This window comes from Penicillium verrucosum (assembly GCF_028828655.1).
Source record: "Penicillium verrucosum strain IBT 35672 chromosome Unknown utg000001l_segment0_segment0, whole genome shotgun sequence".
Lineage (NCBI taxonomy): Eukaryota > Fungi > Ascomycota > Eurotiomycetes > Eurotiales > Aspergillaceae > Penicillium > Penicillium verrucosum.
The window spans coordinates 12255478-12280044 of NW_026643210.1; the positions used below are offsets into that span (position 1 = coordinate 12255478).

General features: G+C 48.6%; 7 protein-coding genes across 7 annotated transcripts; 3 read left to right on the plus strand and 4 right to left on the minus strand.

Annotated features, from left to right (window-relative positions):
• Positions 1-1526: 1526 nt before the first annotated feature.
• Positions 1527-1928, minus strand: N7516_004504 (AMP-dependent synthetase/ligase; the record flags this gene model as incomplete). The annotated part of the gene is made up of 2 exons (XM_057217224.1): positions 1527-1698; positions 1762-1928. The coding sequence occupies 2 exons, from the start codon at positions 1926-1928 to the stop codon at positions 1527-1529; spliced, it is 339 nt and encodes a 112-aa protein (XP_057079107.1).
• A 2811-nt stretch (positions 1929-4739) lies between these two features.
• Positions 4740-12599, minus strand: N7516_004505 (type I polyketide synthase; the record flags this gene model as incomplete). The annotated part of the gene is made up of 6 exons (XM_057217225.1): positions 4740-6337; positions 6435-6516; positions 6577-10022; positions 10097-11208; positions 11267-11912; positions 11963-12599. The coding sequence occupies 6 exons, from the start codon at positions 12597-12599 to the stop codon at positions 4740-4742; spliced, it is 7521 nt and encodes a 2506-aa protein (XP_057079108.1).
• Positions 12600-13531: 932 nt separating this feature from the next.
• N7516_004506 (transcription factor) lies at positions 13532-14059 on the minus strand (the record flags this gene model as incomplete). The annotated part of the gene is made up of 2 exons (XM_057217226.1): positions 13532-13652; positions 13692-14059. The coding sequence occupies 2 exons, from the start codon at positions 14057-14059 to the stop codon at positions 13532-13534; spliced, it is 489 nt and encodes a 162-aa protein (XP_057079109.1).
• An 8-nt stretch (positions 14060-14067) lies between these two features.
• N7516_004507 (putative transcription factor) lies at positions 14068-15698 on the minus strand (the record flags this gene model as incomplete). Its single annotated transcript, XM_057217227.1, has 3 exons — positions 14068-15033; positions 15080-15111; positions 15170-15698. 3 exons carry the CDS (start codon positions 15696-15698, stop codon positions 14068-14070), a joined length of 1527 nt encoding a protein of 508 aa, XP_057079110.1.
• A 672-nt stretch (positions 15699-16370) lies between these two features.
• On the plus strand, positions 16371-18059 carry N7516_004508 (MFS transporter; the record flags this gene model as incomplete). Its single annotated transcript, XM_057217228.1, has 4 exons — positions 16371-16558; positions 16624-17002; positions 17087-17743; positions 17808-18059. The coding sequence occupies 4 exons, from the start codon at positions 16371-16373 to the stop codon at positions 18057-18059; spliced, it is 1476 nt and encodes a 491-aa protein (XP_057079111.1).
• A 2630-nt stretch (positions 18060-20689) lies between these two features.
• Positions 20690-22057, plus strand: N7516_004509 (Zn(II)2Cys6 transcription factor domain-containing protein; the record flags this gene model as incomplete). The annotated part of the gene is made up of 1 exon (XM_057217229.1): positions 20690-22057. One exon carries the CDS (start codon positions 20690-20692, stop codon positions 22055-22057), a length of 1368 nt encoding a protein of 455 aa, XP_057079112.1.
• A 537-nt stretch (positions 22058-22594) lies between these two features.
• Positions 22595-23970, plus strand: N7516_004510 (FAD binding domain protein; the record flags this gene model as incomplete). The annotated part of the gene is made up of 3 exons (XM_057217230.1): positions 22595-22627; positions 22678-23339; positions 23397-23970. 3 exons carry the CDS (start codon positions 22595-22597, stop codon positions 23968-23970), a joined length of 1269 nt encoding a protein of 422 aa, XP_057079113.1.
• Between the last annotated feature and the right edge of the window lie 597 nt (positions 23971-24567).

Genomic DNA, 24567 nt, shown 5'->3' on the forward strand with positions numbered 1-24567 from the left:
AACTGAGTGAGGAAAGGGAAAGATTTCTTGTTAATCGCTTCTCATTTGATAATCAGATGGATACTATGGAGGATGATCAGATGGATACTATGGATGATCAGATAGATACCGTGGATGATCAGGTTGATCCTTATCAGCGCCGAATTTGTCTTGTCTCTATTTGGGGTTTGAGTGTGGACGAGGAAGCTACTGGGTGCCAGAGAGAGAGAGAGAAGAAAGGTTGATTCCTACAGATCTGTAGAGAGAGCTACTTATCTAGGTGGCCAGCCTAACATCACGGCCTGAGCAATCAGGTGTCTACTACAACAGTATCTAGAATGAGATTCAATTTCAAAATGTTGCTGCTATGGGACTTTCAAATAATGGAAGTGAAATTTGAAAGAAAATAAAAACGAATAATAATAAAAAAAGAAGTACTACCCTACGACTGCTATGGTTTGCCCTCGTTTCATGTACATTAACTATAGGGTCTGATATTGGCCAAAGGAAACCCCCACAAGCAAACCTCCTGGGAGTCATGTCCAATGATAAGAGACTTCTGCCCGGGGATTTTACTAGGTCTGTGGGGTTACACATTCTCTCGGGTTTTATGTGGCGCTCCCGTGGCAGCAGCCGATTCAGTGTATCTGCAATTAAGGCTGACCGTCCCGGCAGCTGGTTATACCTGTAGACTTGCACGGAACCTCTTATATAAATCAAAATTAGAGCCTAGCAGTACCCAAGGTAGCCCTGGATTACTATGAAAAGGACCTGAGGTTAGGAACCTTAGTAGCCAGTTACTAGCAAGCGTATTCGGCGTACCGGGGAAGATTTGAAAAACGAATGGATATTTCGAAGAGATATGTGTTGAGATAGCGGTTCTCTGGATCAAATGACATTTGCTTACAATTTTTTGCTACTAGCACTACTGAGCTAGTTGCCCGCTAATAAAACCGAAGCTAATCAAGCCGATATCCCTCGGGCATTCATGATCCCATGCTCTTTCTGTCTTGATAATTTCGCTTTGTCTTCTTCTTCACTACTATCTATTCACTACCTACTACACATTTTTATATATCTCCGAGTCCCGGAGTATACATCCTCCCTCTATTAGATCTACCCCGGTTGAGAGATACTCGCTACCAATTTACGGGAAGAAAATGGCCCTAGGTTCATGGCAAAGTTGCAACGTCAAATTTAATTAATAAATATAAATATATACTTCCGAGGCTTGAATGAAAGTAAGAAAAACAAATAATAAGATAAACTTCAATATAATATATAGATAAAAGGGATTGAGGCCGAGGTCCAGTTTTGGAAAAGAAAAAAAAGAAAGAAAAGCAAGAGAGAAAATGACGGCCCTCTAGCCCGGTAAAGCTCCTAAAATTGATATTAATTATATTAGCAGTGTTCGAGAATCATTCCGAGATCATCAATGAGGCATAAAAAGCGGCGAAACCGAATGATTCTCTGCCTCGGCAGCACATAGGATAGGAACATAAGAATCCCGAGGCAAAGAAGTCTACGATTATGACTTACAACTAGGTCTAGACAGCGTCAGCGGCGTCAGCAGCGGCCCTGGCCTTGGCCATGGCCCGGGTATTGCTAGCTAGGCCGGTAAACCCAGCGGGGCTGGAGAGGAGGGGATGACCACGGGCACTAGGAGGGCGAGTAGGCTTAGCATCCTGAAGCTCAATTCCGGCCTTAGCATCGGCGGCGCTATAGTGTGAGTTAGCATATACTATAACCTAAGCATGGAGCAACACGTGTAGTTTATCATACCGCTTTTGGCGATACCGCGAGATATCAATGCGGGCATGTGATAGCTTCAAGACCACAGAGAAGATAAAGACGATAGCGAGGAGGGTAATGGTATGGCCCCAATCCCACTGCTCGATCAGACCCTCAACAATGATGAGCCATTTAGCAGGCGGGGGGCGGGGGGTCATCCTCGGTACGGGGGTCGGCGTTCATAGGGGGCTGATGTATCATATTAGTTAGCTATATCCAAATAGCAATAGATCTAGATTTTGTTAAGTAACCAGTATCTTAGAAGAGAAAAGAAGAGCCCTGCCCAGGTGGGCACGGCGAATTATCTAAGCAATGATGTTGAAGTGTCGTTAAATATGACGTCTAAAGTTCGGCTTATAATAGGCAGGTACGCTCCTACCTTACCTCCACCTCCCTCCGCCTCTTGAAAATTGGAATTTTCGCTGAAGTATACCTTTTGGACAATCACATCGTACATCAATACAACATATGGACAAAAATTGGGGTTGGGGCCGAGGTCCAGTTTCTGAAAGAAACAAACCAAGAGAGAAATGGAGAGCCCTCTAGCGCGGTGAAGCTCCTAATGTTGATATTAATCATGTCAGCAGTGTTCGAGAATCATTCCGAGATCATCAAGAAGGCATAAAAAGCGGCGAAACCGAAAGAGTCTCTGCCTCGGCAGTATTTCAATGACTTACAACTAGTTCTGGCGGTGACCCTGACGTCACCCCCTGGCCATGGTCCTGGCCCGGGTATTTTGAGCTGGGCCATCATGCTCATCGGGGCTGGTGGGGGAGCCACGGCCACGGCCACGGGTAGGCTGAAGCTCAATTCCGGCTTCAGGATCGGGTTCGCTATAGTGTGAGTTAGCATATGCTGTAACCCAAGCATGGAGCAACACGTGTAGTTTATCATACTGCTCTTGGCGATACCGCGTGATATAAATCTGGCCATGCGATAGCTTCCAGACCTAAGAGAAGACAAGGACGACGGCAGGAGGGCAATGGTATGGACCCAACCCCCACCGCTCGACCAGACGCTCAACGATGGTAAGCCAGTTTACGGGCGACTAAGTATGTGAGGAAGCTATTGGGTGCTAGAGAGAGAGAGAGAGTAGAAATGTTAATTCCTACAGATCTGTTAGTTAGAGAGAGCTAACTATTTAGCTTGGTGGCTAGCCTAACATCACGGCCTGAGGGACCAGGTGTCCACAACAGTATGCCACCGGCATAGTTATAACTCTGTCATTGGTTCATATTGCAAGTAGTAATTTAGATCCACTCTCACTTAACAAAAGCTAATGTTGCAGCCGCCCAACACCCCGAAGGGGTGTTAGTACGCCTACGCCCCACCAGATACCAGATTTGCAATTTCTCAACGCACTAAAATGCTATTTACAAATAACTCCCACGGCTATCCGTATACCAAGTTAGACCATTGCTATATATAGCTCCTATTGCAGCTTCACGCTCACTTTTAGCTAAATCCCTAGCTTCTTGCTCCCGTTATTACACTGCCAAAGCCTTAGCCTACTTTGCCTATAGCCGCTGTAGGTATGCGTCCGTTGTTTACAGGACCCACCCCACAATATTTCTTCGCTGGGTAATCGTGGCACGGCCTACCACCACCTTCCCGGTGTTGGTGGGCCACACTCGATCCCAAATTTTCAGCCGATCCCAAATTTTCCAGAATAAGTATCTTTTGTATGGCAACTCCATACAAAAGGTACATAAACACGACATAGGTCATAACCTCAACTCTCTAAATAAGCAGACCAGTTTAAGGAAAATTAAACAGACAGGTTATTAAAATAAATCGGGCTTAACCGATCTACTACTATAATAAATTATAAATATATAGTATAGAAGTATAGGAAACTTTTTAGAACTCACCATATATAAGAATTTGTATGTAAAAGATTAACCATTCTCTTACTCCACACATACATTATTAAATTTACTAGAATTGATACTAAGTAATTGAGGCCTTATTTACACTATGTATATCTTCCTATATTTTTCCTAACTAGTTTGAGGGATGAGAAAATTGGGGTTATGACTATGTCATGTTTAAGTACCTTTTGTATTAAGTTGCTATACAAAAGATACTTATTCTGGAAATTTGGGATCGAGTGAAAATTTGGGATCGAGTGTGGCCCACCAACACCGGGAAGGTGGTGGTAGGCCGTGCCACGATTACTCCGTAAAGGAGTTGATATTGGGTGACGTATTTGTTGATTCGGCGGGGAGTGGCTCCCCCGACCCAAGTAGAGGATCACCAGTGACGGGGCGCTAGCGCCGGCTGGGCCGGCTTTCCCCGGGGCTCATATAGAGAAACCTCCCCGCCCAGGGCTTCAAAGGTATTGAGACTGGGTTTGTCAGATGCCATGAATTGTTGTGAAAGTGCTTCATGGGTTGGAGACTGGACAGTAAATCATGGTGCTGGAGAAAGGGCTATGGCGCTGTCTCCGCGTTGATGCTAGCGCTTATGCCGGTATTCTCATTCGGTATTGGTGGATTTATTACTGAGGCTATTTCGATCTCCGTGTCCACCGATTCAGCTGGTCGGGTTCAATTCTTCATTTTCTTCAAGTCGGCTGTCGGAATCATGTTATGTGCACAATGCTTGCAGGTTCACCGAGCAGGGCAGATCTCAATGTCGCAAATTTCAAATTTATGCCAATCAAGTTAAAGAAAAAAAGATGGAAGAAACCAAGAGCTCAATTGTGGGTTGGCATATGTAGGGGATTGCCAAATTCTCTTCTACTATTATCTATACGAATTTTGCATAATGTTACTCGCGATAGTATGTACCTTTTGTGATCACGGAGAATTAGATTGGCGGTCTGTGGCCGCTATGTAGAGTCGTATACGTGATTTATTCTAGTGCTTCTTATGAAAGAGGTTGGAAATGACGAGATCGAAACATTTGAACCGCCCTGGAGCAAACACCTCAATCACTCATCAATCTACCGAATTACAAAACTATGTCTAAGCATTCACAATCTCCACATCCTCCGCCTCAGGGCCTTTCCATCCTGGGATTTTCGAAGCAACTGGAATTGTGGGAAAGTAGTCTCCCGAGGGAGGTGGGGTTTGCGCGGTACCATCGTCAGAAAGCGTGGACAATGAATCTTGCGCTGGCGTGAAAAGTGAGCTTCCAGTTTGAGGCGACGAAGACCGAGTTTGGTTTTCGGAAGTGGGCCGTGAGCGTTCTTCCCGAGGGATTATTCGGGGTGGAAGTTGCGCTTTGTTCTCAGAAGGCATCACAGGCTCTGAGGGGACACTGTCTTCCAGACTTGGCATCTTTGCAAGGCCTGTTTTCACCAGCTCGGAGATAGATCCGCCGCTCATGACCTTGAGGGTCGGGACATCAGCCTCCAGCTCTTTCAGGAACCAAGCTCGGATGTCAACAGCAACCAGGGAATCAACTCCCTGCTCGACTAATGTCATTGAATCCTCAATTATCTCGTCAACCCTGCGAAGAATGCGCTTGAGATAACCAATGAACGCGTCCCGGGTGACTGAATAGGCTTCATCGGCGGTCTTTACTGACTGCAACTGAACACGCACACGAACAGCTGCTTCATGTGCTTGGACCTCGGAATCGGTATCCTCGTTGAGAACGAAAATACTGAATTTCACATCACGGCGATGAGCATCAGTGACTTGCAAATCCTTAGGGACGTGGTTGATGCCCATCACAACCTGGGAAGGAGAATCATCTGCCTGGCCAGGTCGTCCAGTGAGAATGGTCTCTGCAAAGAGAAATTGCAGGTCATGTTCACTGATGTTGATGTAACCGAGTGACTGGAAGTAATCGAAATCGAATGTTTCGGAGTGTGCAGCATATCCCACGCCAAGAACCGCAGGAATGTTCATTGTCGATCCAGCCACACCGCGCTTGCGTCGTTTGTTTACGAGTGACGTCATAAACTCATTGGCGGCCGAGTAGTTACTTTGTCCACTCCACCCGATGACCGACGAGATACTGGAGGCGACGATGAAAAATTCGAGATCGGTTTTATGGAAAGCTTCATCAAGCAGTTGCGTTCCCAGAACTTTGGGTTTCGTCACCCGGGAAAACTGCTCGAATGACATGTTCGCAAAGAGTTCGTCGTCCAAAACCATGGCTCCGTTTATAACACCAGCGATGGGCGGAAGTGCTGCGGCCATCGAAGCAAGCACGGACTGCAGCGATTCTGGAGAGGTGATGTCCAACGGAACCGTTTTGACAACGGCTTCGTATCGAGTAAACATGTCGTCAACAAAGCGAGCGTTGACTGTAGGTCTGCGGCTTGTGAGAACGATGAAGCGGGCTCCGTGAGTGATCATCCACCCGGCGAGTGATTGGCCAAGTTCGCCAGTCATGCCGACAAAGAGATAGGATCGGTCGCTTCTGAAGATTGGCTGGGAGTCAATGGACTGCACCATGGCCAGCGCAGACCGAGAGTTCGCCCAGTCTACCACAGCCAAGGTCTCCCCAGTTGCCTTGTGTGAAGTAACATCAGCTAGGTCAAACACTTCAACCGATGGAAGGTCAAGAGTATCGTCAGAGAATGATTCCTCGAGTACGTTTGCCAAATCGCCTAGAGATGACAGTGTATCAACCTTATGACTGACCAACATCTCCTCGGTGATTTCGAGACAAGACGAAGACAGGCTTGCCACAATTAGATCACGTACAGCGTCGGAAGCCGCGCCGCGCGAGAAGTGCACAAACACGGAGCAGTTTCCCACCAAATATTGAACAACATGAACTGGCGAGCTGGGGTCAAGGTATACACATTGATTGATTTGACTGTTGGTGGTACTGGACGTGACGCACGACCTGGATATTTTTGGCGGAGGCTTTCGCACGAATCGCCGTCTGAACGATGAGGTCGGGCTCGTTGATTATCAGCGTGCTTCCTCGGGAGGTGAGAAACAAAAGACGGTCAGCGATAAGCTGAGCGCCTGCAATCACGAGTTTAGAAGGGATCACATGTGTAGGTACGGGGATGCAAATGTCCTTTGGGACTTGAACAATGGACTGGCTCGAATCAGTCAGAGCCAGAACATGCTTCTGAGTTGCTAAATCAACACCAGCGCAAACACGAACAAAGCCTCCAGCTCCGACAGCGACGCTTTGCAAAAGGGAGTGAGTGACTCGAAGCGTACGCGTTGCTGTTGCCGGCGAGTCGGTCACAGCCAAAGGTGAGACGTGACGAAGCTCAATAGACTGCTCGTTGCCATGTCCAACGCCAACCAATTCGACGTTTCCATTAGATAGGTTAGCGGGAGTCAGGATATTGCGTCGCTGGGAGTTGTATCTGTCATTCTTCTCGCGGTCGGGAACAATGCGAGAGAACAGCTGACGTCCGTTCTGAATGTAAATATCGGGCTCTAGTGACCAGAGCATGGAATCGGTATCCCAGTTAGCCAGAGCCACTTGGCGGAGCACAGTCGCAGATAAATCAGCTGCCGTGCTCGAATGGATTCCGTTCTGCACAGTGGGATCCAGGTCATACATCAGGATGTTCAACCCAGGACTCTCCGTGCGGATGGTGCGAGCAATGCCAGTCATCATGGAGCTGTAAGGCTGATCATCGCGGGAGCCACATGTCACCCAAACCAAGACACCGGCATTCGTGCACGTCTTGAGACTGTCCAGTTTGTCGGCCGTCAAATCTTCCAGGTATGGTCGGTCAAGATCGGCAAGGGACAGAATTGTGACTCCTCTGGACCCCTCAGTCATCTTGGCCAAGTCGGATTTAGCAAATTCCTCCACTGTGTTGAACAGCCGTTTGGACTGGAAGCGACGACCCATGGACTCGTAGATTTCCTGGCTGAGTTTGTACACCGGCCATGTCATTCCACCGATGATTGCTAGGACATCGGTTCGAATTCCGGCAGGGTGGACTTTGACGGAAAGAGGGCTGCGCAGCAATGACACCCGATCATCTACTGCTTGAGCCACGAAAACGCTCATGGGTAGAGAAGCGCTAATGTCGGGACTAACAGTGTCGATTCCAGCAAAGCCCGTGCTTTTGAGCACACTGTCCCACTGTCCCAGTGTAAACAGCGGACCCCAAGGGCGACCCGTTTCAGCTCCAATCCACCAGCCAGGGAGTGTGCCGACGGTCATGCCACTGAACAAAAGGTCTGTGGAAGTCAGCTCAGCTGTGACAAGGAAGCCACCAGGCTTCAGTAAGCGTCGGACGTTCGAGAGAGATGCTTTAATATCAGCAGAAACGTGCAGCACATTTACAGCGACTACCACATCATAAGACGCATCTGAGAATCCCTGGGTTTCAGGCTCCTTCTCCATATCAAACGTCTTGAACGTCATACGGTGGGCATTTTGTTGACCGAATCGCTCTTCAGCCGCCATGAAAAATCCGCTCGAAATGTCAGTGAATGTGTACGATGCATAACGGCCTTCCAGGCCATCCAAAACTGCGGAGGTAGTGGCTCCGGTACCCGCGCCAACTTCGAAAATATTCAGGCCTGGGTGAATCTTCGAAATTTGAGCGAGAACCCGAGCAAGCCAGCGACCGGTCGGACCGGAGCAAATTGCACCTTCTTCGTAGAAAGCACGAAGAAGCCCGTCCTGGTTCATATGTTCCAACATCGAGTTGCCGTCATTGATAGTTTGAACCAGATTATCACCGACAACCTGAACGAAGCGGACATCCTTTCGGTCGGAATAACAAGCAAGAATCTCTTCGATGTCGGAACGATTATCATTGTTGAATGAAGCAGGCACCTTGTTGTGACTACCACTGCAGACCATGCTAACCATGCGGTCGCACCAAGCTAGGTATCTCTGGTAATGTGATAGAAGACCGCTGCGGTCTTTGGCAGGAATTGAAAGTGACGCGTTGCGGAGGTACCAGTACGAGATTCTGTCGACGTCCTTGTAAAGCTGGACTTCATAGTCGGTCAATGTCTCCCCGGCCCCAGCAAGCTGTCCGTCGGGCACAGCAATTGCGTAGTCAAAACAAGAAAACATAGGCATGTCATTCTTGGGCACCGCAGGTGCAAAAGGAACAAGCTTCACACCTTGGAATTGAACGAACGCGTATTTCGAATCATCGGTATAGAGATAAACATCTCCAGTAATGCCTGCTGCTGACTGTTCACGAACAGAAGACTCGTATTCCATGGTGGCTTGTTTGCCGGCATCACCGAGAGGTGTAAAGTACGGGTTGATAGTAATGCTAGAAAATGACACTGGAACGTGTAGAGACCACAACTGGGTATCACCCGGATAGGCCCAGGCCGCAAACACAGTTTGAAGAGCTGAATCCAAGAGCCCAGGGTGAAGAACAAGATCATCATCTTCGGACTGATCGAAGAGGGTACCCACGCTGTACCCGGGTTTGCGACGGATGTCCGAAACGCCACGGAAAGGGTGGGCGTAATTGTATCCCACGCGGGTCAGACTCTCATAGAACTGGTCTTCATCAACAGGAACCAGGTTGTAAGGGTCTGCCTTGGCAGTAGGCAGTGTATCGGCCTTTGAGAAGCTCATTTCCACCAACGCGCCTCCCTTGGCATTCAATTGAATGGTCCCATCTCTCGCCGCGGAATAGCACGCCCAGTCAGCAGTCATTTTGGCGTCTAAGAAAGCCACCGATGATACGCTAAAAATTGTTTCCACGCTCATATCGTCGTCATCGAATGCGATTGCGCGTGGAATATCCAGGTCGATAAGCTTGATCAGGGAAAGTGTAGCACCAGGTCGCAGCTCAAATGCGATACTTTTCAAAGCCTCGAGGGCCATTGAAGCATATCCAGTGGCCGGAAAGACGGTCTGGCCCTGCAGTGCGTGACCACTCAACCAAGGTATCTCGCTTTGTTGCAAGATGTTCCGCCACTGGAATTCTCCTGGGGTGGTCGCCTCCGCGCAAGGAGATCCGAGGACTGCATTTGAGACATGAGCCGGATTCCTGTGTTTGAAGTGGTTTGCAAGACGACTGTCAGTCCAGTAGTCGGTTTGGTGAGTGAAAGGATACGGAGGTAGGTCACCCAGGACAAGTGGCTTTTGGGCATTGGCAGACAGAAATTTTTGCACCGCAGAGAACTGCACGCTGTTCGAACCAAATTGCCTCCAGACGAAACCAAGGGCTTTGCCAATTTCGGCGACATCGTTCTGACCGCGAGCCAGAACACCGGTATATGGTGTGGCGGTCTCTCCATCGATGGTAGCAGTAGCGGGACCTCTGAGAGCAGGATGGGGACCGACCTCAATGGCAATATCGAAAGGACCATTGTTTTTCACTGCCTCCACTAGGGCATCAGCAAAAAGAACAGTCTGACACATATTGTCAACCCAATATTGGTTCGTCACACGAGATTGATACATGACCCCCCATTGTAAACGCTTGAATACCATATAGGTGCGGCCTCTGCTGATTGCGGCAAGGGCTGAATATTGCATTTCTGAAGCGAGTCGTAGTATGGGTCAGCGCAGGAAGCCATGTGAGCACTGTGGTAGGCTGTGTCAACTTTCAGTTTGCGAGCAAACATGCCCTTCGCCTTCAAAAGGCTTTCAGCTGCGTCAATGGCATCTTCATCTCCACTTAGCGTGACACTGGAGCTGGAATTGATTGCTGCAAGCTGCAAGCGCCCCTGGAAATCATTGGCACAAATCACCCGAGCCGCATCTGGGGATTCGGCGACTGCCATCATAGCACCGCGGGGAGCATTGGGGCTGGGGCTGGCAGCTAATTTGGCATGCACACCCCGGAAGTATGCTATTCTGACCGCATCCTTCGCAGAGAGAATACCGGCAGCATAAGCAGCTCCAATCTCACCCGATGAGTGACCAACTACAGCTGTAAATGTGATTCCGGCTGCTCGAAGAATATCAACCAGGAGAATCTGCACAGCCGAGCAGAGGGGTTGCGACAGAGCTGCTTCCGCAAGCCGAGAACTTTCTTTCGATGCGAGAAGCTCCTCATGAATTGTCCAACTGGGTCGGTCTTCAGCGGAAGTAATGGTCTGGAGAGCATCGTCCAATTCGGCAATACGCGACGCAGCAAACGGAGACGACTCAATGAGGCGAGCTCCCATTCGCGGCCATTGTGCGCCTTGGCCAGTGAATATCCCCAACAGCTTTGTGGATCCGTTGAGGCTTTTGAATCGAGTGTTCATGCCTTCAGTTTCTGCATCGGTGGCACCCAAAGCTTCAAGTGCAACAATTGCATCCTTGACTGTTGGAGCAAAAATGTCCTTCCGGTATGGCAACGTTGAGCGACGGTCTTGCAGGGTGTAAGCAAAGTCCAGAATCGGAACATCTGGGTGATCTTTGAGATATTCGAGATGATCAGAAATCATTTGCCGCAACGCCAGTTCAGAGGCCGCTGGGAAGACTAGAGGAGCAAAAGTCTGATTGATCGAAGAGGTGACCTTTTCACGTCTTTGGGTGTATTCTTCCAGAATGCAGTGAGCATTTGTGCCACCGAAGCCGAAGCTGCAAGGAAAGAAATTGTCAATATGATGTTGATATAAGTGTTTAGCGAAGAACTAACCTGTTCACGCTTGCTCTTCGCGTCTGGCCATGATTGATAGCCCAGGGGGTTGGAGATGTGGGTATCTTCAAGTGATCGAAGAAGGGTGCGACGCGATCACTCAAATTTTTGAAGTGCATGTTCGGTGGAATGACACCATTCCGCATGGCAAGTGATGTGCTGATAACGCTGGCGAGGCCGGCTGTGCTCTCGGTATGGCCGATAACCGTCTTGATTGAACCGACAAACAAGTTCTCCGCATCCTGGGCGGCAGGAGATCCGACAGGGAAGAGAGAATTTGAGATAGCCTCTGCTTCCTGTGGATCGCCGGCCTGGGTACCAGTGCCATGGGCGTGGAAGAATTGGGGTCTGTCTTGGAGGTTGTTGACGGGATCGAGTCCAGCCCGGGAATAGCAGTCGCGGATCAATGCAGTCTGCGCCACGTTACTGGGCACCGTCAGGCCAGAGGTCTTACCATCCTGGTTGACGGCAACCTCACGAATAATACACTCGATTGGATCGTTGTCGGCAAGTGCCTGAGAAAGTGTTTTCACGATGACGGCAGCCACGCCCTCGCCACGAGCATATCCATCGGCTGCGGTATCCCACATAGCACAACGGCCGTTGGGGGAAAGCATACCAAGGTTACTTTCCGAGATGTACATTGCTGACAAGATCAGTTTATTGTCGATCGTATAGGGATCGTGCAATACTCACCAGGACTCAGAATCAGGTTTGTTCCTGCTGCGACGGCAACATTGGACTTGCCACTGCGCACAATTTGCACGGCCAGATCCAAAGCAACCAGACTACTTGAGCACGCAGTGTCAAGAGTCATGCTCGGGCCATGCCAATCAAAGAAGTATGAGACACGGTTTGCCATGATGCCCCGTTCCAAACCCGTGGCGGTGTATCGGGGTAGGGTCTCCCAGTCACGGGTTACCATGGTGTTCCAGTCATCGGACATCATACCAACGTAAATGGCAGTATTAGATCCTTTGAGGTTCTCCATGGGTTGGCCTGCAGCACAAAGACTGTCATACACAACCTCCATGAGGACCCGTTGCTGTGGGTCCATCGCGTCAACTTCGCTTGGTTGGATGTTGAAAAACCCAGCATCGAACTTGGTAATACTTGTGCGTTCTGTCTCCTCCACCCAGTAGGACTGGGTGGCGTTCGTGGTTCCATGATGGGCGCCAACTGGATGGTAGAACGGATCGATATTGAAACGCGATGCAGGCGGTTTGCTTGATAGGTCACGTGGGTCTTTGATCAGCTCCCAGAGCTTGCTGGGCGTGTCGGATCCTCCTGGAAACCGACAACCTGACCCAATGATAGCAATTGGCTCAACCATGATTCTAGGGTGTGGTGGTCCTCGTGTTGGATAAATGGCGGGGGGTTTGACGGGGAGATCGTTATGGTTGTGAGATATATATTTCAATGATAGGGAGCTCGAGGATCTATAAGATCATTGACGTTGGTTGAAGACTGGGCAGTCGTGATCAGTGTCGTGCCTGAATATACGATACCATTAGGTGATTTGCAATGGATGTCGGAAGGGACATTCTACGTGTCTTTTATCATGATGTGTTGTGAAATCAGGCTCCGGATGAAAAACGAACTCGCTCAACTAGAAACTCGAGTACGTGACGACCAGGCGAGTTGCTCTCAACGAATGATCGGAGTTCTCCACCGTATTAGGAAGGCCGATGGCATGCAGTGCGCAGTCGATTCGGAGGAATTGTTCTTTCCAAGAGACCATCACGTGGGTTGTGCTTTTGTTTGCGAGGCGGGGCTCTGCACCAGGGTGGAAATCAGAAGAAGGCTGTTCCGAGAGATCGGGCCGTTATTCGATTCAGATCCTGCAGTCAGCCGGTGCAACACACGCTGGCTTGAGATAAGAGCTTGATGGGACCGAATACACCAAAACGGAAGGCATAGTTAGTTTAGCCTGAAACCGTGTATCTCCGGTGGGGGCCAAAATGAACCAGCGCCAAAAAGAGACGCTGCTCCGAAACTTCGAAGTGGGAATAATTCTGGAACTTGTTGAAGGGATTCGATTGGCTGAGGTGATTTATTGGGATAAAGATGCAGAGTGGTAAAATCCCCGCTTGTATGTACGTAGAGCACGAGGCACTTACAAGGTTTCTCGATACTAGTGAATTGAAATCAAGAAGAACACATATCGTGTCAAAGATCAAATATGAAGATGTATGTTTGTGAAGAGAGTAAACTTTTATATTAAACGCGTGCTATGTGCCAGACTGAGGCATGAACATCCATTCATTAGGCCGCCTTTCCATGCCATTCATATTCATTGCAAAATTCTGGGCTGGTAGAAAGTTTTGGCTCGGCTGTCCCGGGGATGTGAAGCTGCCAAGAGAGCCAGTCATCACAAAGTAGTCGGCTAGAGTATGATTAGAAAGAAATGAAGACATGGAAACACCGTAGCAGGGAGAGACTCTCACGATCAAATAAGCTCATATAATCCGATGACACTGTAGTGTCGCCTGGAAGAGAGCCTGCGGGCTCTAAACTGTCAAGCGAAACATCATTGAGCGGAAAATAGCTACCAGAACGCGTGATGGCTTGTGTTAGTGCAATATTGTGCCTTCTTCCATCATCTGCCCGAGCCAGAACGAAGTTGACAGTCTCGGCCGCTTTCTTGGCTTCTTTGGAACTCCCGCTCCGTCTCATCCAAATTGCCCTACATCGGTGAAGCGCCGCACGAATGTCTTGTTCGCGCTCCAGTGTCTGCCCTCGATGAAGCATAGAGCATAGAATCATCGTGGCGGTAAGGAATTGATGATTCATGATGGACGTCACGCGAAATCGCATGGTATAAAGTTGACCCCCGGACAAGTTTCCTCGTCTAGGATATGTTGAATCTCGAGGGTACCAAGGGAAGCCTCCAAGCAGACCTTTCGTGAGTAAGAGGTCGCTTGATCATCTGAATTGTCTGAGTTAGGGTAGAAGAATCGCTTGTGGAGAACAACCTGTCCCTTGTAGATCATATGGCATAGGAATAACCGGGCCATGATGATCTGTGGGGCGTCAGTCATGCTCGTTGCCATAGACTTGAGCTTTAGTGGTGGGGGGATGCTAGCTGCTGCCTCTTGGATCATAGAATCGATATGTATGACATCAGCATAGGTACATAGCCTAACCGCGTCAGCCAGATCTATCACGGCCCCAAGTACCGCGAGAATCCGCCTTCGTGCGATGATTCCGAGGGAGTTTGTATACTTAGTGAGGGGGCGAGAGGGAGGCAACTCGGTCGATTGTTCGTCGAAATCCGAGTCATTCAAGTTTCGTGGCTCTGAAGTATCCCATTTGCTGTCGGAGATCATTCGCGGCATGCCCATTTGATTGGAGATGAGTATATCCCCCATTAGAACTGTTGCCCAAAGTCGACGACGCATTTCGCCGTAGAAGGGTAAGATCCCGGAGAAGTGGCTTGGGTCACGGTGGTAGCCCATTCGCATCGCCAAATTGACCTCCAGAGCTAGCAGAAACCAGATGTCCTTATCGGCGTCGGTTCGAATGCAGAATTCCGCATATGTGTAGTTTATAACTGTCTCCAAAACATATGGCCCTGACCTTGTATATTCACCTAGCGTCAAACATTGCACAATTTTCTCGCGATAAAGGTCGATTTGGAGTGATAGATCCTCGGGGTTCGGTTCGGATAGGACATCGGAAGTAAGGCATGCGAGACATATCATGCTGAAGAGAAGACCAATCCACATAACAGGCGTGCCCGACTGATTTCCCCAAAATGCCTCGTACTACTCCAGTCAGCACAACGACTCATGAGCTGTTTGATGAACTTACCTCACGTAGAAAACTTGGTCCATGCACCGCAGCTGGATCAAGGTCAGTAGCTCGTATCAACGAGATTCAGATAAGAAGTGTAAGACATACAAGAGGAAACCAGGTCTAAGTAATTGAAATACCGAGAAACATATCGATCCACCGCAGACCTCGGAGGCAGCGCTGCGAGAATCTCTTCCTTTGAGCCTAGCCGACGCCCGCCATACAGAAGAAGCGCATAACCAGACCGAGGGCGATCCAAACAGTTTCCATGCTCATCAATATCAAGATCCGACGGGGTACTTGCGAGTCTGAACTGCTCATCGCGATCGAGATGGTCTTTGAGATCCGCGATTCCATCGAGGATAGTCGCCCAATGGTTATTTCCAACATAGTGAAATTCTGACTCGCTGATTTGCATACCACCACACTCAGAGCGACCATCAGCAGCGTCGACAATGGGATCACTTGGCGGTGGATTTGGGATTCTTGATGGAACCGAAGCTTCGGAGCCTGACGGAATATGTACTTGTGCCTTGCTCGCCGAGTCGGTCATCAGTGACACAACCAATCGCTCCAACTGAGCCAAGCGGTCATGCACGCCAGGTGTTGTCCCGGAAGACACATTTGAGCGACCCATGAGCTCTGAGTTATCCACATAATTACAAATCTGGCCACGGGTAGAGCAAGAAGAACATGGGTGCTGACGGTCACATCGTGATCTGAAATGAACGTGAGTATATGGAGAGACACATGCACATAGTAGACTTGCTTCATACTTTCGACGTCGGCAGGCATTACACGAGAGCTGGGGCTTGTCTCTAAGTCGACTGACTTTCGGCCGAGGATGTGATAGCTGGGATAGCTGCGACGGCTGGGATGACGGGGATGACGGGGATGGTTGTGACAAAGGGCCATTACTCTCTAGGTCCATCTTTAGGCTATAGGGCTATGCGGAGGACAGATGCCGGAGGAGGATCGGCGGGGATCTAACTCAGGGCCCGTGACCTTCGTGTTCTACACCACGTGACTACGCGCTCCGTGCGGCTCCACCCGCCAGACCCACAGCGGTTCAACGCTCGGGCGGGAGATCTCCTAGCCGATCCACTCCGCGGAGGATCGGAGGATCGGAGGATGTGTCGGATAGCTCTGCAGACGGTGACCTGAGCACAGTGGGCTCGCTGATCGGCGGACGTCCGAGTTGGGACAATGCATAGAGATCGTCTCCTGACACCCAAATTTACTTTAAATGCCGCGGAAATGGTTGGCCAGAATATTATATCGTCTCGCTCAGCATCTGGCGCAGTCAGCAATGTCTTCCTCGTCGAGCTCTTCAAACACCACTCCGGGAAAACTGGAGTCTGCCGCCCTCTCGGAAAAAGTGCTTGATCTGAACCTCGTTGATTGGGATGGCGACAATGACCCTGAGCACCCCCGTAATTGGTCAGCACGGACCAAATGGGCAAATATTGTGATCATATCGATATTGGCATTGATTACGTATGTTTTGAATCCTGCCATCGAATAAGAAGAGAAGAAACCTAATCATGCTTTTCTTCGTATAGGAACATGGCTCCTACCATGTGTGCGCCCGGAGTGGCAGAGATTGCTGCCGACCTCCACATAACATCGACAGTGGTCAGCACACTGGCCATTACACTTTATGTCCTGGGAATATCCATAGGCCCGATGTTTACCTCATCACTAGGTGAGATATACGGAAGGGTCCCGGTCTATCATGGAACTACGTTCATCTTTGTTGTCTTTATCATTGGTGGCGCCTTGAGTAAGACCACTGCCCAATACATGGTTTTCCGTTTCATATCAGGATGTGCTGGTGGCACTCCTATGGCGCTGGGTGGAGGCAGCATTGCTGATCTCACCACAGTTCAGGAACGGGCCATGGCGATGGCTTTGTTTAGTCTTGGACCACTTGCAGGACCGGTAAGTCTGTGCTTATTCTCCCGCCCCCTGCATCTGTTCGTATCTAGTTCGTGTTAAGGCATTTTACTAACGGCGGTGCGCTAGGTCCTTGGTCCCGTCATTGGTGGATTTGTTGCAGCCGGAAAAGGCTGGCGTTGGACATTCTGGCTTCTAGCCATTCTCGGAGGAGCATTTGGCGTTGTATCCGTCGTCCTTATGCGTGAAACACATCCCAAAGTTCTTCTCAGCCGAAAGACCGTTCGCCTACGCGCCACGACCGGCAACCCGGATCTACACTCCAAGCTGGACAGCACTCTATCCCCTAGTCAAGTTCTGTTGCAAGTTCTCGTTCGCCCTCTCATGCTCCTAGTGCGATCGCCAATCTTATTAGTCATTTCTCTGTACGTGGCGCTGGTCTTTGGCGTTATGTACTTGCTCTTTACCACGTTCACTGGCGTGTTCGAGGGGCAGTATGGCTTTTCCACGGCTATCTCTGGGCTTACCTACTTGGGGCTTGGCGTGGCACTTCTATTCAGCATGTTCATTTTCAATATGTTCAATGCTCGGGTTTTGGCGGCTCGTATGAAGGCTGATGGAGTGCAGCAACCACGCCCTGAGTACCGTCTCATCTTCATGATCTGGTTCAGTCCATTTGTGGCATTTGGACTTTTCCTTTACGGTTGGACCGCATACTATCAGATTCACTGGATCGTACCCATCATAGGGACATCCCTCATGGGATTCGGGGCTTATTTTGTGATCGTAGGTTGCTCCATTTTTCCGTCTTTTTGTATGAACCCTGATAACTGACTTTTTCCACGTTTAGATGCCCGCGCAACTGTACTTGGTGGATGTCTTTGGGTCAGGGGCCGCCGCATCAGCACTCGGTGCCAACAATCTACTGCGTTACATGTCCAGTACTTTCCTTCCTCTCGCTGGGCCAAGTATGTATAAGACCTTGAATTATGGGTGGGGGAACTCATTACTCGGATTCCTTGCACTGGCTTTTCTTCCGGGCCCCATCCTCTTTTACAAATATGGAGAGCGACTACGCGCTAACACCAAGGTGGCGCTCTAGCCCGGGCCACGGTGCTTATCAAGAGGCCCCTCTCCACCCTTCCTGCAAGTCTTCAAATTTGTCTTCCAATGCTTGCTTTTCTCTCCCTTTCATAGATACAGCACTTACATTAATTAAAGTCATTTCTGGTGTTCATACTAAGCATGGCCTAGCTCGCCAGTTTAAGATTTCGAATTGACTGTCCATTCACTCTCTGAAACTACCGGGTACATATAAATGAACAGTTGAAGAATAGTATTAGCATGATGGGATTTATAAATCTTGGGACCTTGGAAGTGACTCAACTGGTCCCAAGTCCTTAATGGGTAACCAAATCACAACCACAGGATTTGAAATGTTCTTTACAGCGCCTGCGTATCTCACCATTTGAAGAATTATTTCTAGTTGAAAAAAAAATACTGACTGGGAATATAGCTGCCTCCGCCAGATTTCATGAGAGACGAGCACCCAATGAAGTGAATTGCTGAGGCGATACGAGATTTAGTCAAATTCAGATTGTCTCTATCCCCACTTAGCAGAAGTGACTTTACCTGGGCACGCTATTATCTGGTCTGAAACTCAAGCATATCACGCAGGGGGTCGATTATTTGCGCCGACGGACGCAGTGCGGACGCTAGCCCTATCGCTTACATATCGACATGAGGTTGTTGTTTGCTAGGTAGTATGAAGCTAAGAAACTGGCGTCTGAACTACGCCCATTGGGGCAATTAGCAGACCTGGTACAGTAGCGTTTAACACACAAGAACAAACTGGACACGTAAGCTTTGAGAACAACCTTGGAATGCCACCATACTCTTGCATAGCTAGTCAATCCGATTTTAAATGACTGAGTACGCTATGGGGTGCCAATCACCGCACGGATCAGCGAATTAATATTGTTAATGACATTTTATCTTACACTTCCTCCAGTGGCCAATGTAAGCATCTGAGGAACATTTAGTGGCTTAGGTGGCCAGATTCTGTACTCCGACCGAGGGCTACTGACGACCCACGAAGCGAGCTCTTTTGTATCCAGGGAAACGACGGCCCGGATAAGCCCGATCACAAGTCGAGATCGCTAGTGCTATAATACTACGAGGCGTAGTATGCTCGGTAGATTATGCATTATTGTATTTCGTTAAATGCGCATAGGATTAGACCTCCGCACCGGCCCATAAAGCCCATAGCCCAACCCGGACCAACCCGCAAATAGGCTGGTCTTTGGGCCAGTCCTTAGGTCCATCGATAGGCCTTGGGCCTCAAACAATACAAAAATGCCAATTCTTGGCAGATTCATAAGTAATGCAGATTCTTCTAGTATTTTTGAGTATTTAAATTACCGCCTAAGACCCAAGTTGACCGAGTCTTTATGGGAATTAAGTTAATCAATTGGTAGAATTGACCATAGTTAGATGAGATTTATAAAATCAATAAAATCAATAAGATTAATAAATCTACTAATAATACTTATATTCTTTATCATTATTAAAGTGGCATTTGAAGTTTTCAAAGTTTAGCCCGTATTGAAGATATACCTAACTAGTTACTTCTGTCTACATAACATTAAATATATATATCTGCATATTGATAATCTATCACCTATTGAACCCCCGTATTAGGCTAGACTAGGGCCAGCGGGCCGAGATCTTCCAAGTAAGCTTACAGACTAGAACATACGTAAAAAAAACAGGCATTATTCAGCAGGTTTATGAGCGCCAAGACGGCATTTATGTATAGAAATGGTCTTTGTTGGGGGCCTCATAGGCCCCCACTAATGGGCCATAGGCTTAGTTGGTGATGAGCAATCTATGGTAGATTACTACTGTGTGTGGGGGAAAAGCAGGAGAAAGATTCTTAATTGCTAAAACTAATCATGCAGGGGTTTATATACCCTGCAAACCATCTGAACATTGCTCAATTGTAGCAAACTGTCAAAGTGCAAGGTTGCATACATGGATTTACGTGGTATTATACCATGGAGATCATGTGACTTCGAGTACTGAATATTAAGCTTAGTAATCATCATTACCGCACAGATTGGAAAAGAGCGGGTTTTGTCATTTTAGAAAGTCACCTGGGCAGAGTTCTCAATATCAGTCATTTTGCCCATACAGTTCAATACATCAGATTTCTGTCACAAACAACAAATAGCAAACAAATCTCAAAAGGCTCAGTCTGCAGCAAACAATCATGCATGCATGCCTGGGAGTTCAACAGTTGGTCTTTGAAGGTAGGGCCCATAGCCCACTGCTGGTTGGTTTATGGGTCTAAGGTCCTGGACCAACTCGGCCCATTGCGGAGGTCTATATAGGACTTGGAAGTCCAAGAGGATCGCCGGCAAGAGAGGAATACCAGGTGAGGCTCAGTGAAGCACTCAACAAAGCCAAGAATGCGACCCCACTAGCCTTTTACGATTCTTCTCGCTCATAGTTGCGGGGGCCATGCAAACACCAAAAGACACGGGGGCCATGCAAGCCCCCAAAGACACGGGGGCCGTGCAAGCCACGAGGATATTCAAGTGGCGCGAGCAACCTATGTACAATACTACGTTAATTATTTTGCGCTTCTTTGGATACAACATGCTTAAATGAGATACTATGTACACATTCCTGAGAGGATAATTGGACTTGCATCACTTTCCTGAAAGCACCATGTCTACCGGCGATAATGATACACTGAACACGTCATTGCGATCGTCGTGTGACAGATGCCGCTCCCAGAAGCTGCGATGCGTCCCTTCCTCCGACCTTTCTGCCTCTTGTCAACGTTGCCTTAGGGGTAAGGAGCCTAAATTCTGCACGTTCAGTCGACGGCTCCAAACAGGCAAACCTCCTGGGTCGGGGAGACGATCGGATCCCCGCCAGGACCCACGAAGAGAAAACCGACTATCAGCAAAGTCCTTACCTGGAATGAACACTTTCACACTTTCAAACTCATCATTGCCGGAACCGTCATCTGTCAAGGAGAGTTGCCTAGCAACAACACCGACCAACGAAAATCCCCAGAGTGTCGATTCAGAGGCCTGTTTAGACAGCCTCTGGAGTGACGAATACAATACTTTTATAGATCCGGCGCTGCAACCCCATATAAATACGTTCTCGCATGTGCACGAACCCTCTAGTCACATGGAGGAGTCTGATATATTCGAGTCGAAAGAGACAATGGGCATGCAGGGAGACCCGAGCTTTCAATCAGACCTCACCGAGTTTCTTCATGTCCAGCAAATGCTCGCTTTTCCGCCCTATACTTCATCGCTTCAGTCAGGACTAGAACTTGATGCAAATCTGATCATGGATATGGGAGTTCTAGAAGAGGAAACACCCGGTCTTCTGGTCGATCTTTCCAGTCTGGTGGGGAAATTGTCACACTACGAAAGGGAACTAGCAAAACTGGCCGGCAGCACGCTAGACAACTACCCCATAGGCGACGCGTTGTACTTTTCACAGCGCTTTCAATCCCTCCTGATCAATCATGGCCGTGCCCACACGTTCGATCATATATCCGATATTGACATGCCAACACGACTAATGTCTCTGTCCTGCTATATCTTACTCAAGCGTATCTATTTGGCGATCTTCAAATATCTCTATACACACTTGTCACAAATCCCAACCGGCCTCTCAACGTGGGGCTTGGGTCTCTCCTCCTATTCGATGGAGAACAAAATGGACGCATACCGGGGTTTACGACTGGGCCAGCTGCAATCCATATCGGTTGGGTGGGAACCAGCAATGCGCATCAGGAAGGCTATGGCCATGCTGCTTGATTCGCTGGGGAATACCGAGAAAGCGCTCGGACTACCTGCAACTGGTAGGAATGCTTGGCATACGGAAGTATGCCAAGAAAACACTGATACGCCGGCGACAGAAAGTATTCCTCTCTTTGAGGAAGGGGGAGTGTTGGCACCAGTGCTGAATGGGAGGTTACAGAAGAAGCTAAGGGAGCATGAACGAAATCTGCGCGCTAAGGTGGAAGACGTGAATAGCCTCTTGGATGGGCTACTGGCATCTAGCAGATAGCCGGTTGGATTCATCAAGCATAATGAACAACCTTTCAACGAAACACTCAAAACCTGTGTCGTGAAAACTCCTCGATTAAGACATAGTCGCAAATTCTTCAACGACCCCCCCAAGAGGAGAAATATAAGTTTCTTGATTTTCTTTGCCTCACTGCGACATATTGCAGTAAGCATTGTTAGGTTATTCAGACTTGATAATTCATCGCCTCGTGGCAAACATTTTTCCAACGACCGATATGTCGGTGTTGATAATTGAGAGGAAAAAGTTCCGAGTTTCTGCAATGGTTGCTTACTTTCGGCCTCGGTGCCTAGTTGGGAACATAAGACTGGGGTTCGGGATTACTAGGACGCTTTGGCTATTGCCGTCAGTACGTGTCTTACTATCCGCATCCCGAAATTTTGGCAAACGTTGTCAGATGAAGCTTTGGATCGGGGAATTGGACGATTCGAACGGTGGAAGGAATGCGACAATACATTAAACAATCATAGGGCCCTTTGTGGGAAGGAAAAAATAGGCAACTCGAGCCCATCACGCATCATGCCGGTTCCTCAGTCTGCTATCATCGCAAGTGTTATCCTAAATTTCTTGGAGCATCTCAAAATCTTTCTAATGCATCTCAGATCGGAGGCTCCGTTGCCGGCCTGCTCCAGGGCCTTCAATTGAAACGCCAGGGTGCCAACGTGACTGTGCTGGAGCAAGATCCTTCGAGTGACCGTCACAGCCACGAGTCGGGAGTTTCAATCGGCCCTACCGTCGTCAAATTACTTCAAGAGTACGATGCCACCGGTAGACCAGCAGCAATCCCCGCGCGCTATCTCAGTGCTGCATCAAGCAAGTGGCCTCGCATTGCCAGTGTTAACTGGAAGCACAACATGAGCAACTGGGGCTGTCTTTACTTGATCCTCCGAGCCAACTTTGATGGGATGTCATCTAACACTGTTCCTCAGCCACCGGCCCCAAGACCTACGGATGGCGCCGTGGTATATCACGCAGGCAAAAAGGCGACAGGGGTGAGCTATAACTCGGAGAAAGATATGATGACCGTGAACTACGTCGACTCCGTTACTGGGGATAGTGGCACAGTCAGTGCAAGCATTGTCATTGCTGCCGATGGGGTCCACTCAACAATTCGGAAGATCATGCAAATTCCGACGCGAAAGGACTACGCCGGGTATATCGCATGGCGTGGGACCGTCCCCGAGCGGCTATTGTCAAAGGCGACCGTGGATTATTTCTCAAATCGGCTCAACTTTACTCTTTTGAAGTGTACATATTTCATCAGGTAATTCTATACTGTTATCAGTTGGGGCCTTGCATTTTCTCGGCTAATCTTGGACAGCTATCTCATCCCAACCGAAGCTGGCAACGTCGAGCCCGGAAACCGACTTGTGAACTGGGTCTGGTACTTTGTTGTTCCTGAGAACTCTGCAGAAATGGATTCCATTTTCACCGACATCCACGGGAAGCTTCACCCTAACACAGTACCGCACGGAAAGATCAAGCCGGAAATTTGGTCTGAACAGATCGCTCGACATGTTTCTCAGATGACTACACCCCTTGCTGAGATTGTAACCAAGACCCCCCGACCGTTCGTTACGAAAGTGGGAGACGCGGAGGCGGCTGCTGCGAGCTTCTATGACGGCAGACTGGTACTTGTCGGCGATGCGTACACCGGTTTTCGGTCGCATCTAGGAATGGCTTCCGAGCAGGCAGCACGGCATTGTCTTCAGATGAACAGAGTATGGCATGGTGAGATCACGCAGGAGCAGAGAGATCGGGAGGCAAGATTTTACTCCAGAAGATTTCTGTTACTCAATCGTATGATTGGGCTAACTGGCCTCGGGCTCATGTGGGAGGTCTTCAAGATTGCGATCACCTACTTGTTGTTATACGCAGAGTATATCTTCTCTTAGCTGGAAACGCCTTCATATCGGTACCGCTGCCTTCAAATGTTGATAACAGGGATCTGTGATTATCACACATTAAGCGTAATCCTCAGCATAAAGCCGTTTTCTGTAACATGCGTCTTTGGATAGTAAGGTGTTGGTGATCATATTAATGGGTTTTTAGGAATCCCCGGGGAAACAGACTCGACAACTACCACGCTACTATGACCTAGAATAGTCATACTAAGCTTCGATCTCCGAATAGGTCCGGTGGTATCAAATTTGAACGAAATATCTGCTTCTCAATACCCCGTGTTTTGAGAATAATGACGCATACCCTGTGTATTTCGCATAACCTTCTCTCTTTATGAAGATTAATGTAAGAAGGTAGCCCGAGGAAGACCATATAGGCTCACTGAGTATACCTAATATATCTTCGAAAATACTATTCTACACCTCCGTAGCCAATTTCCTTATTCAGCTTACATCGATTAGCACTGTATTCAACTGACATTAGAGAGACTTTTGTTTGCTCGGGTCTTGCAGATATGTCGCCGAGTAGAGTCGAGTGAATAAGAATGTGCTAGCTATTCCTAGCTATGCGAAAGATCGAAAGGAAAATAG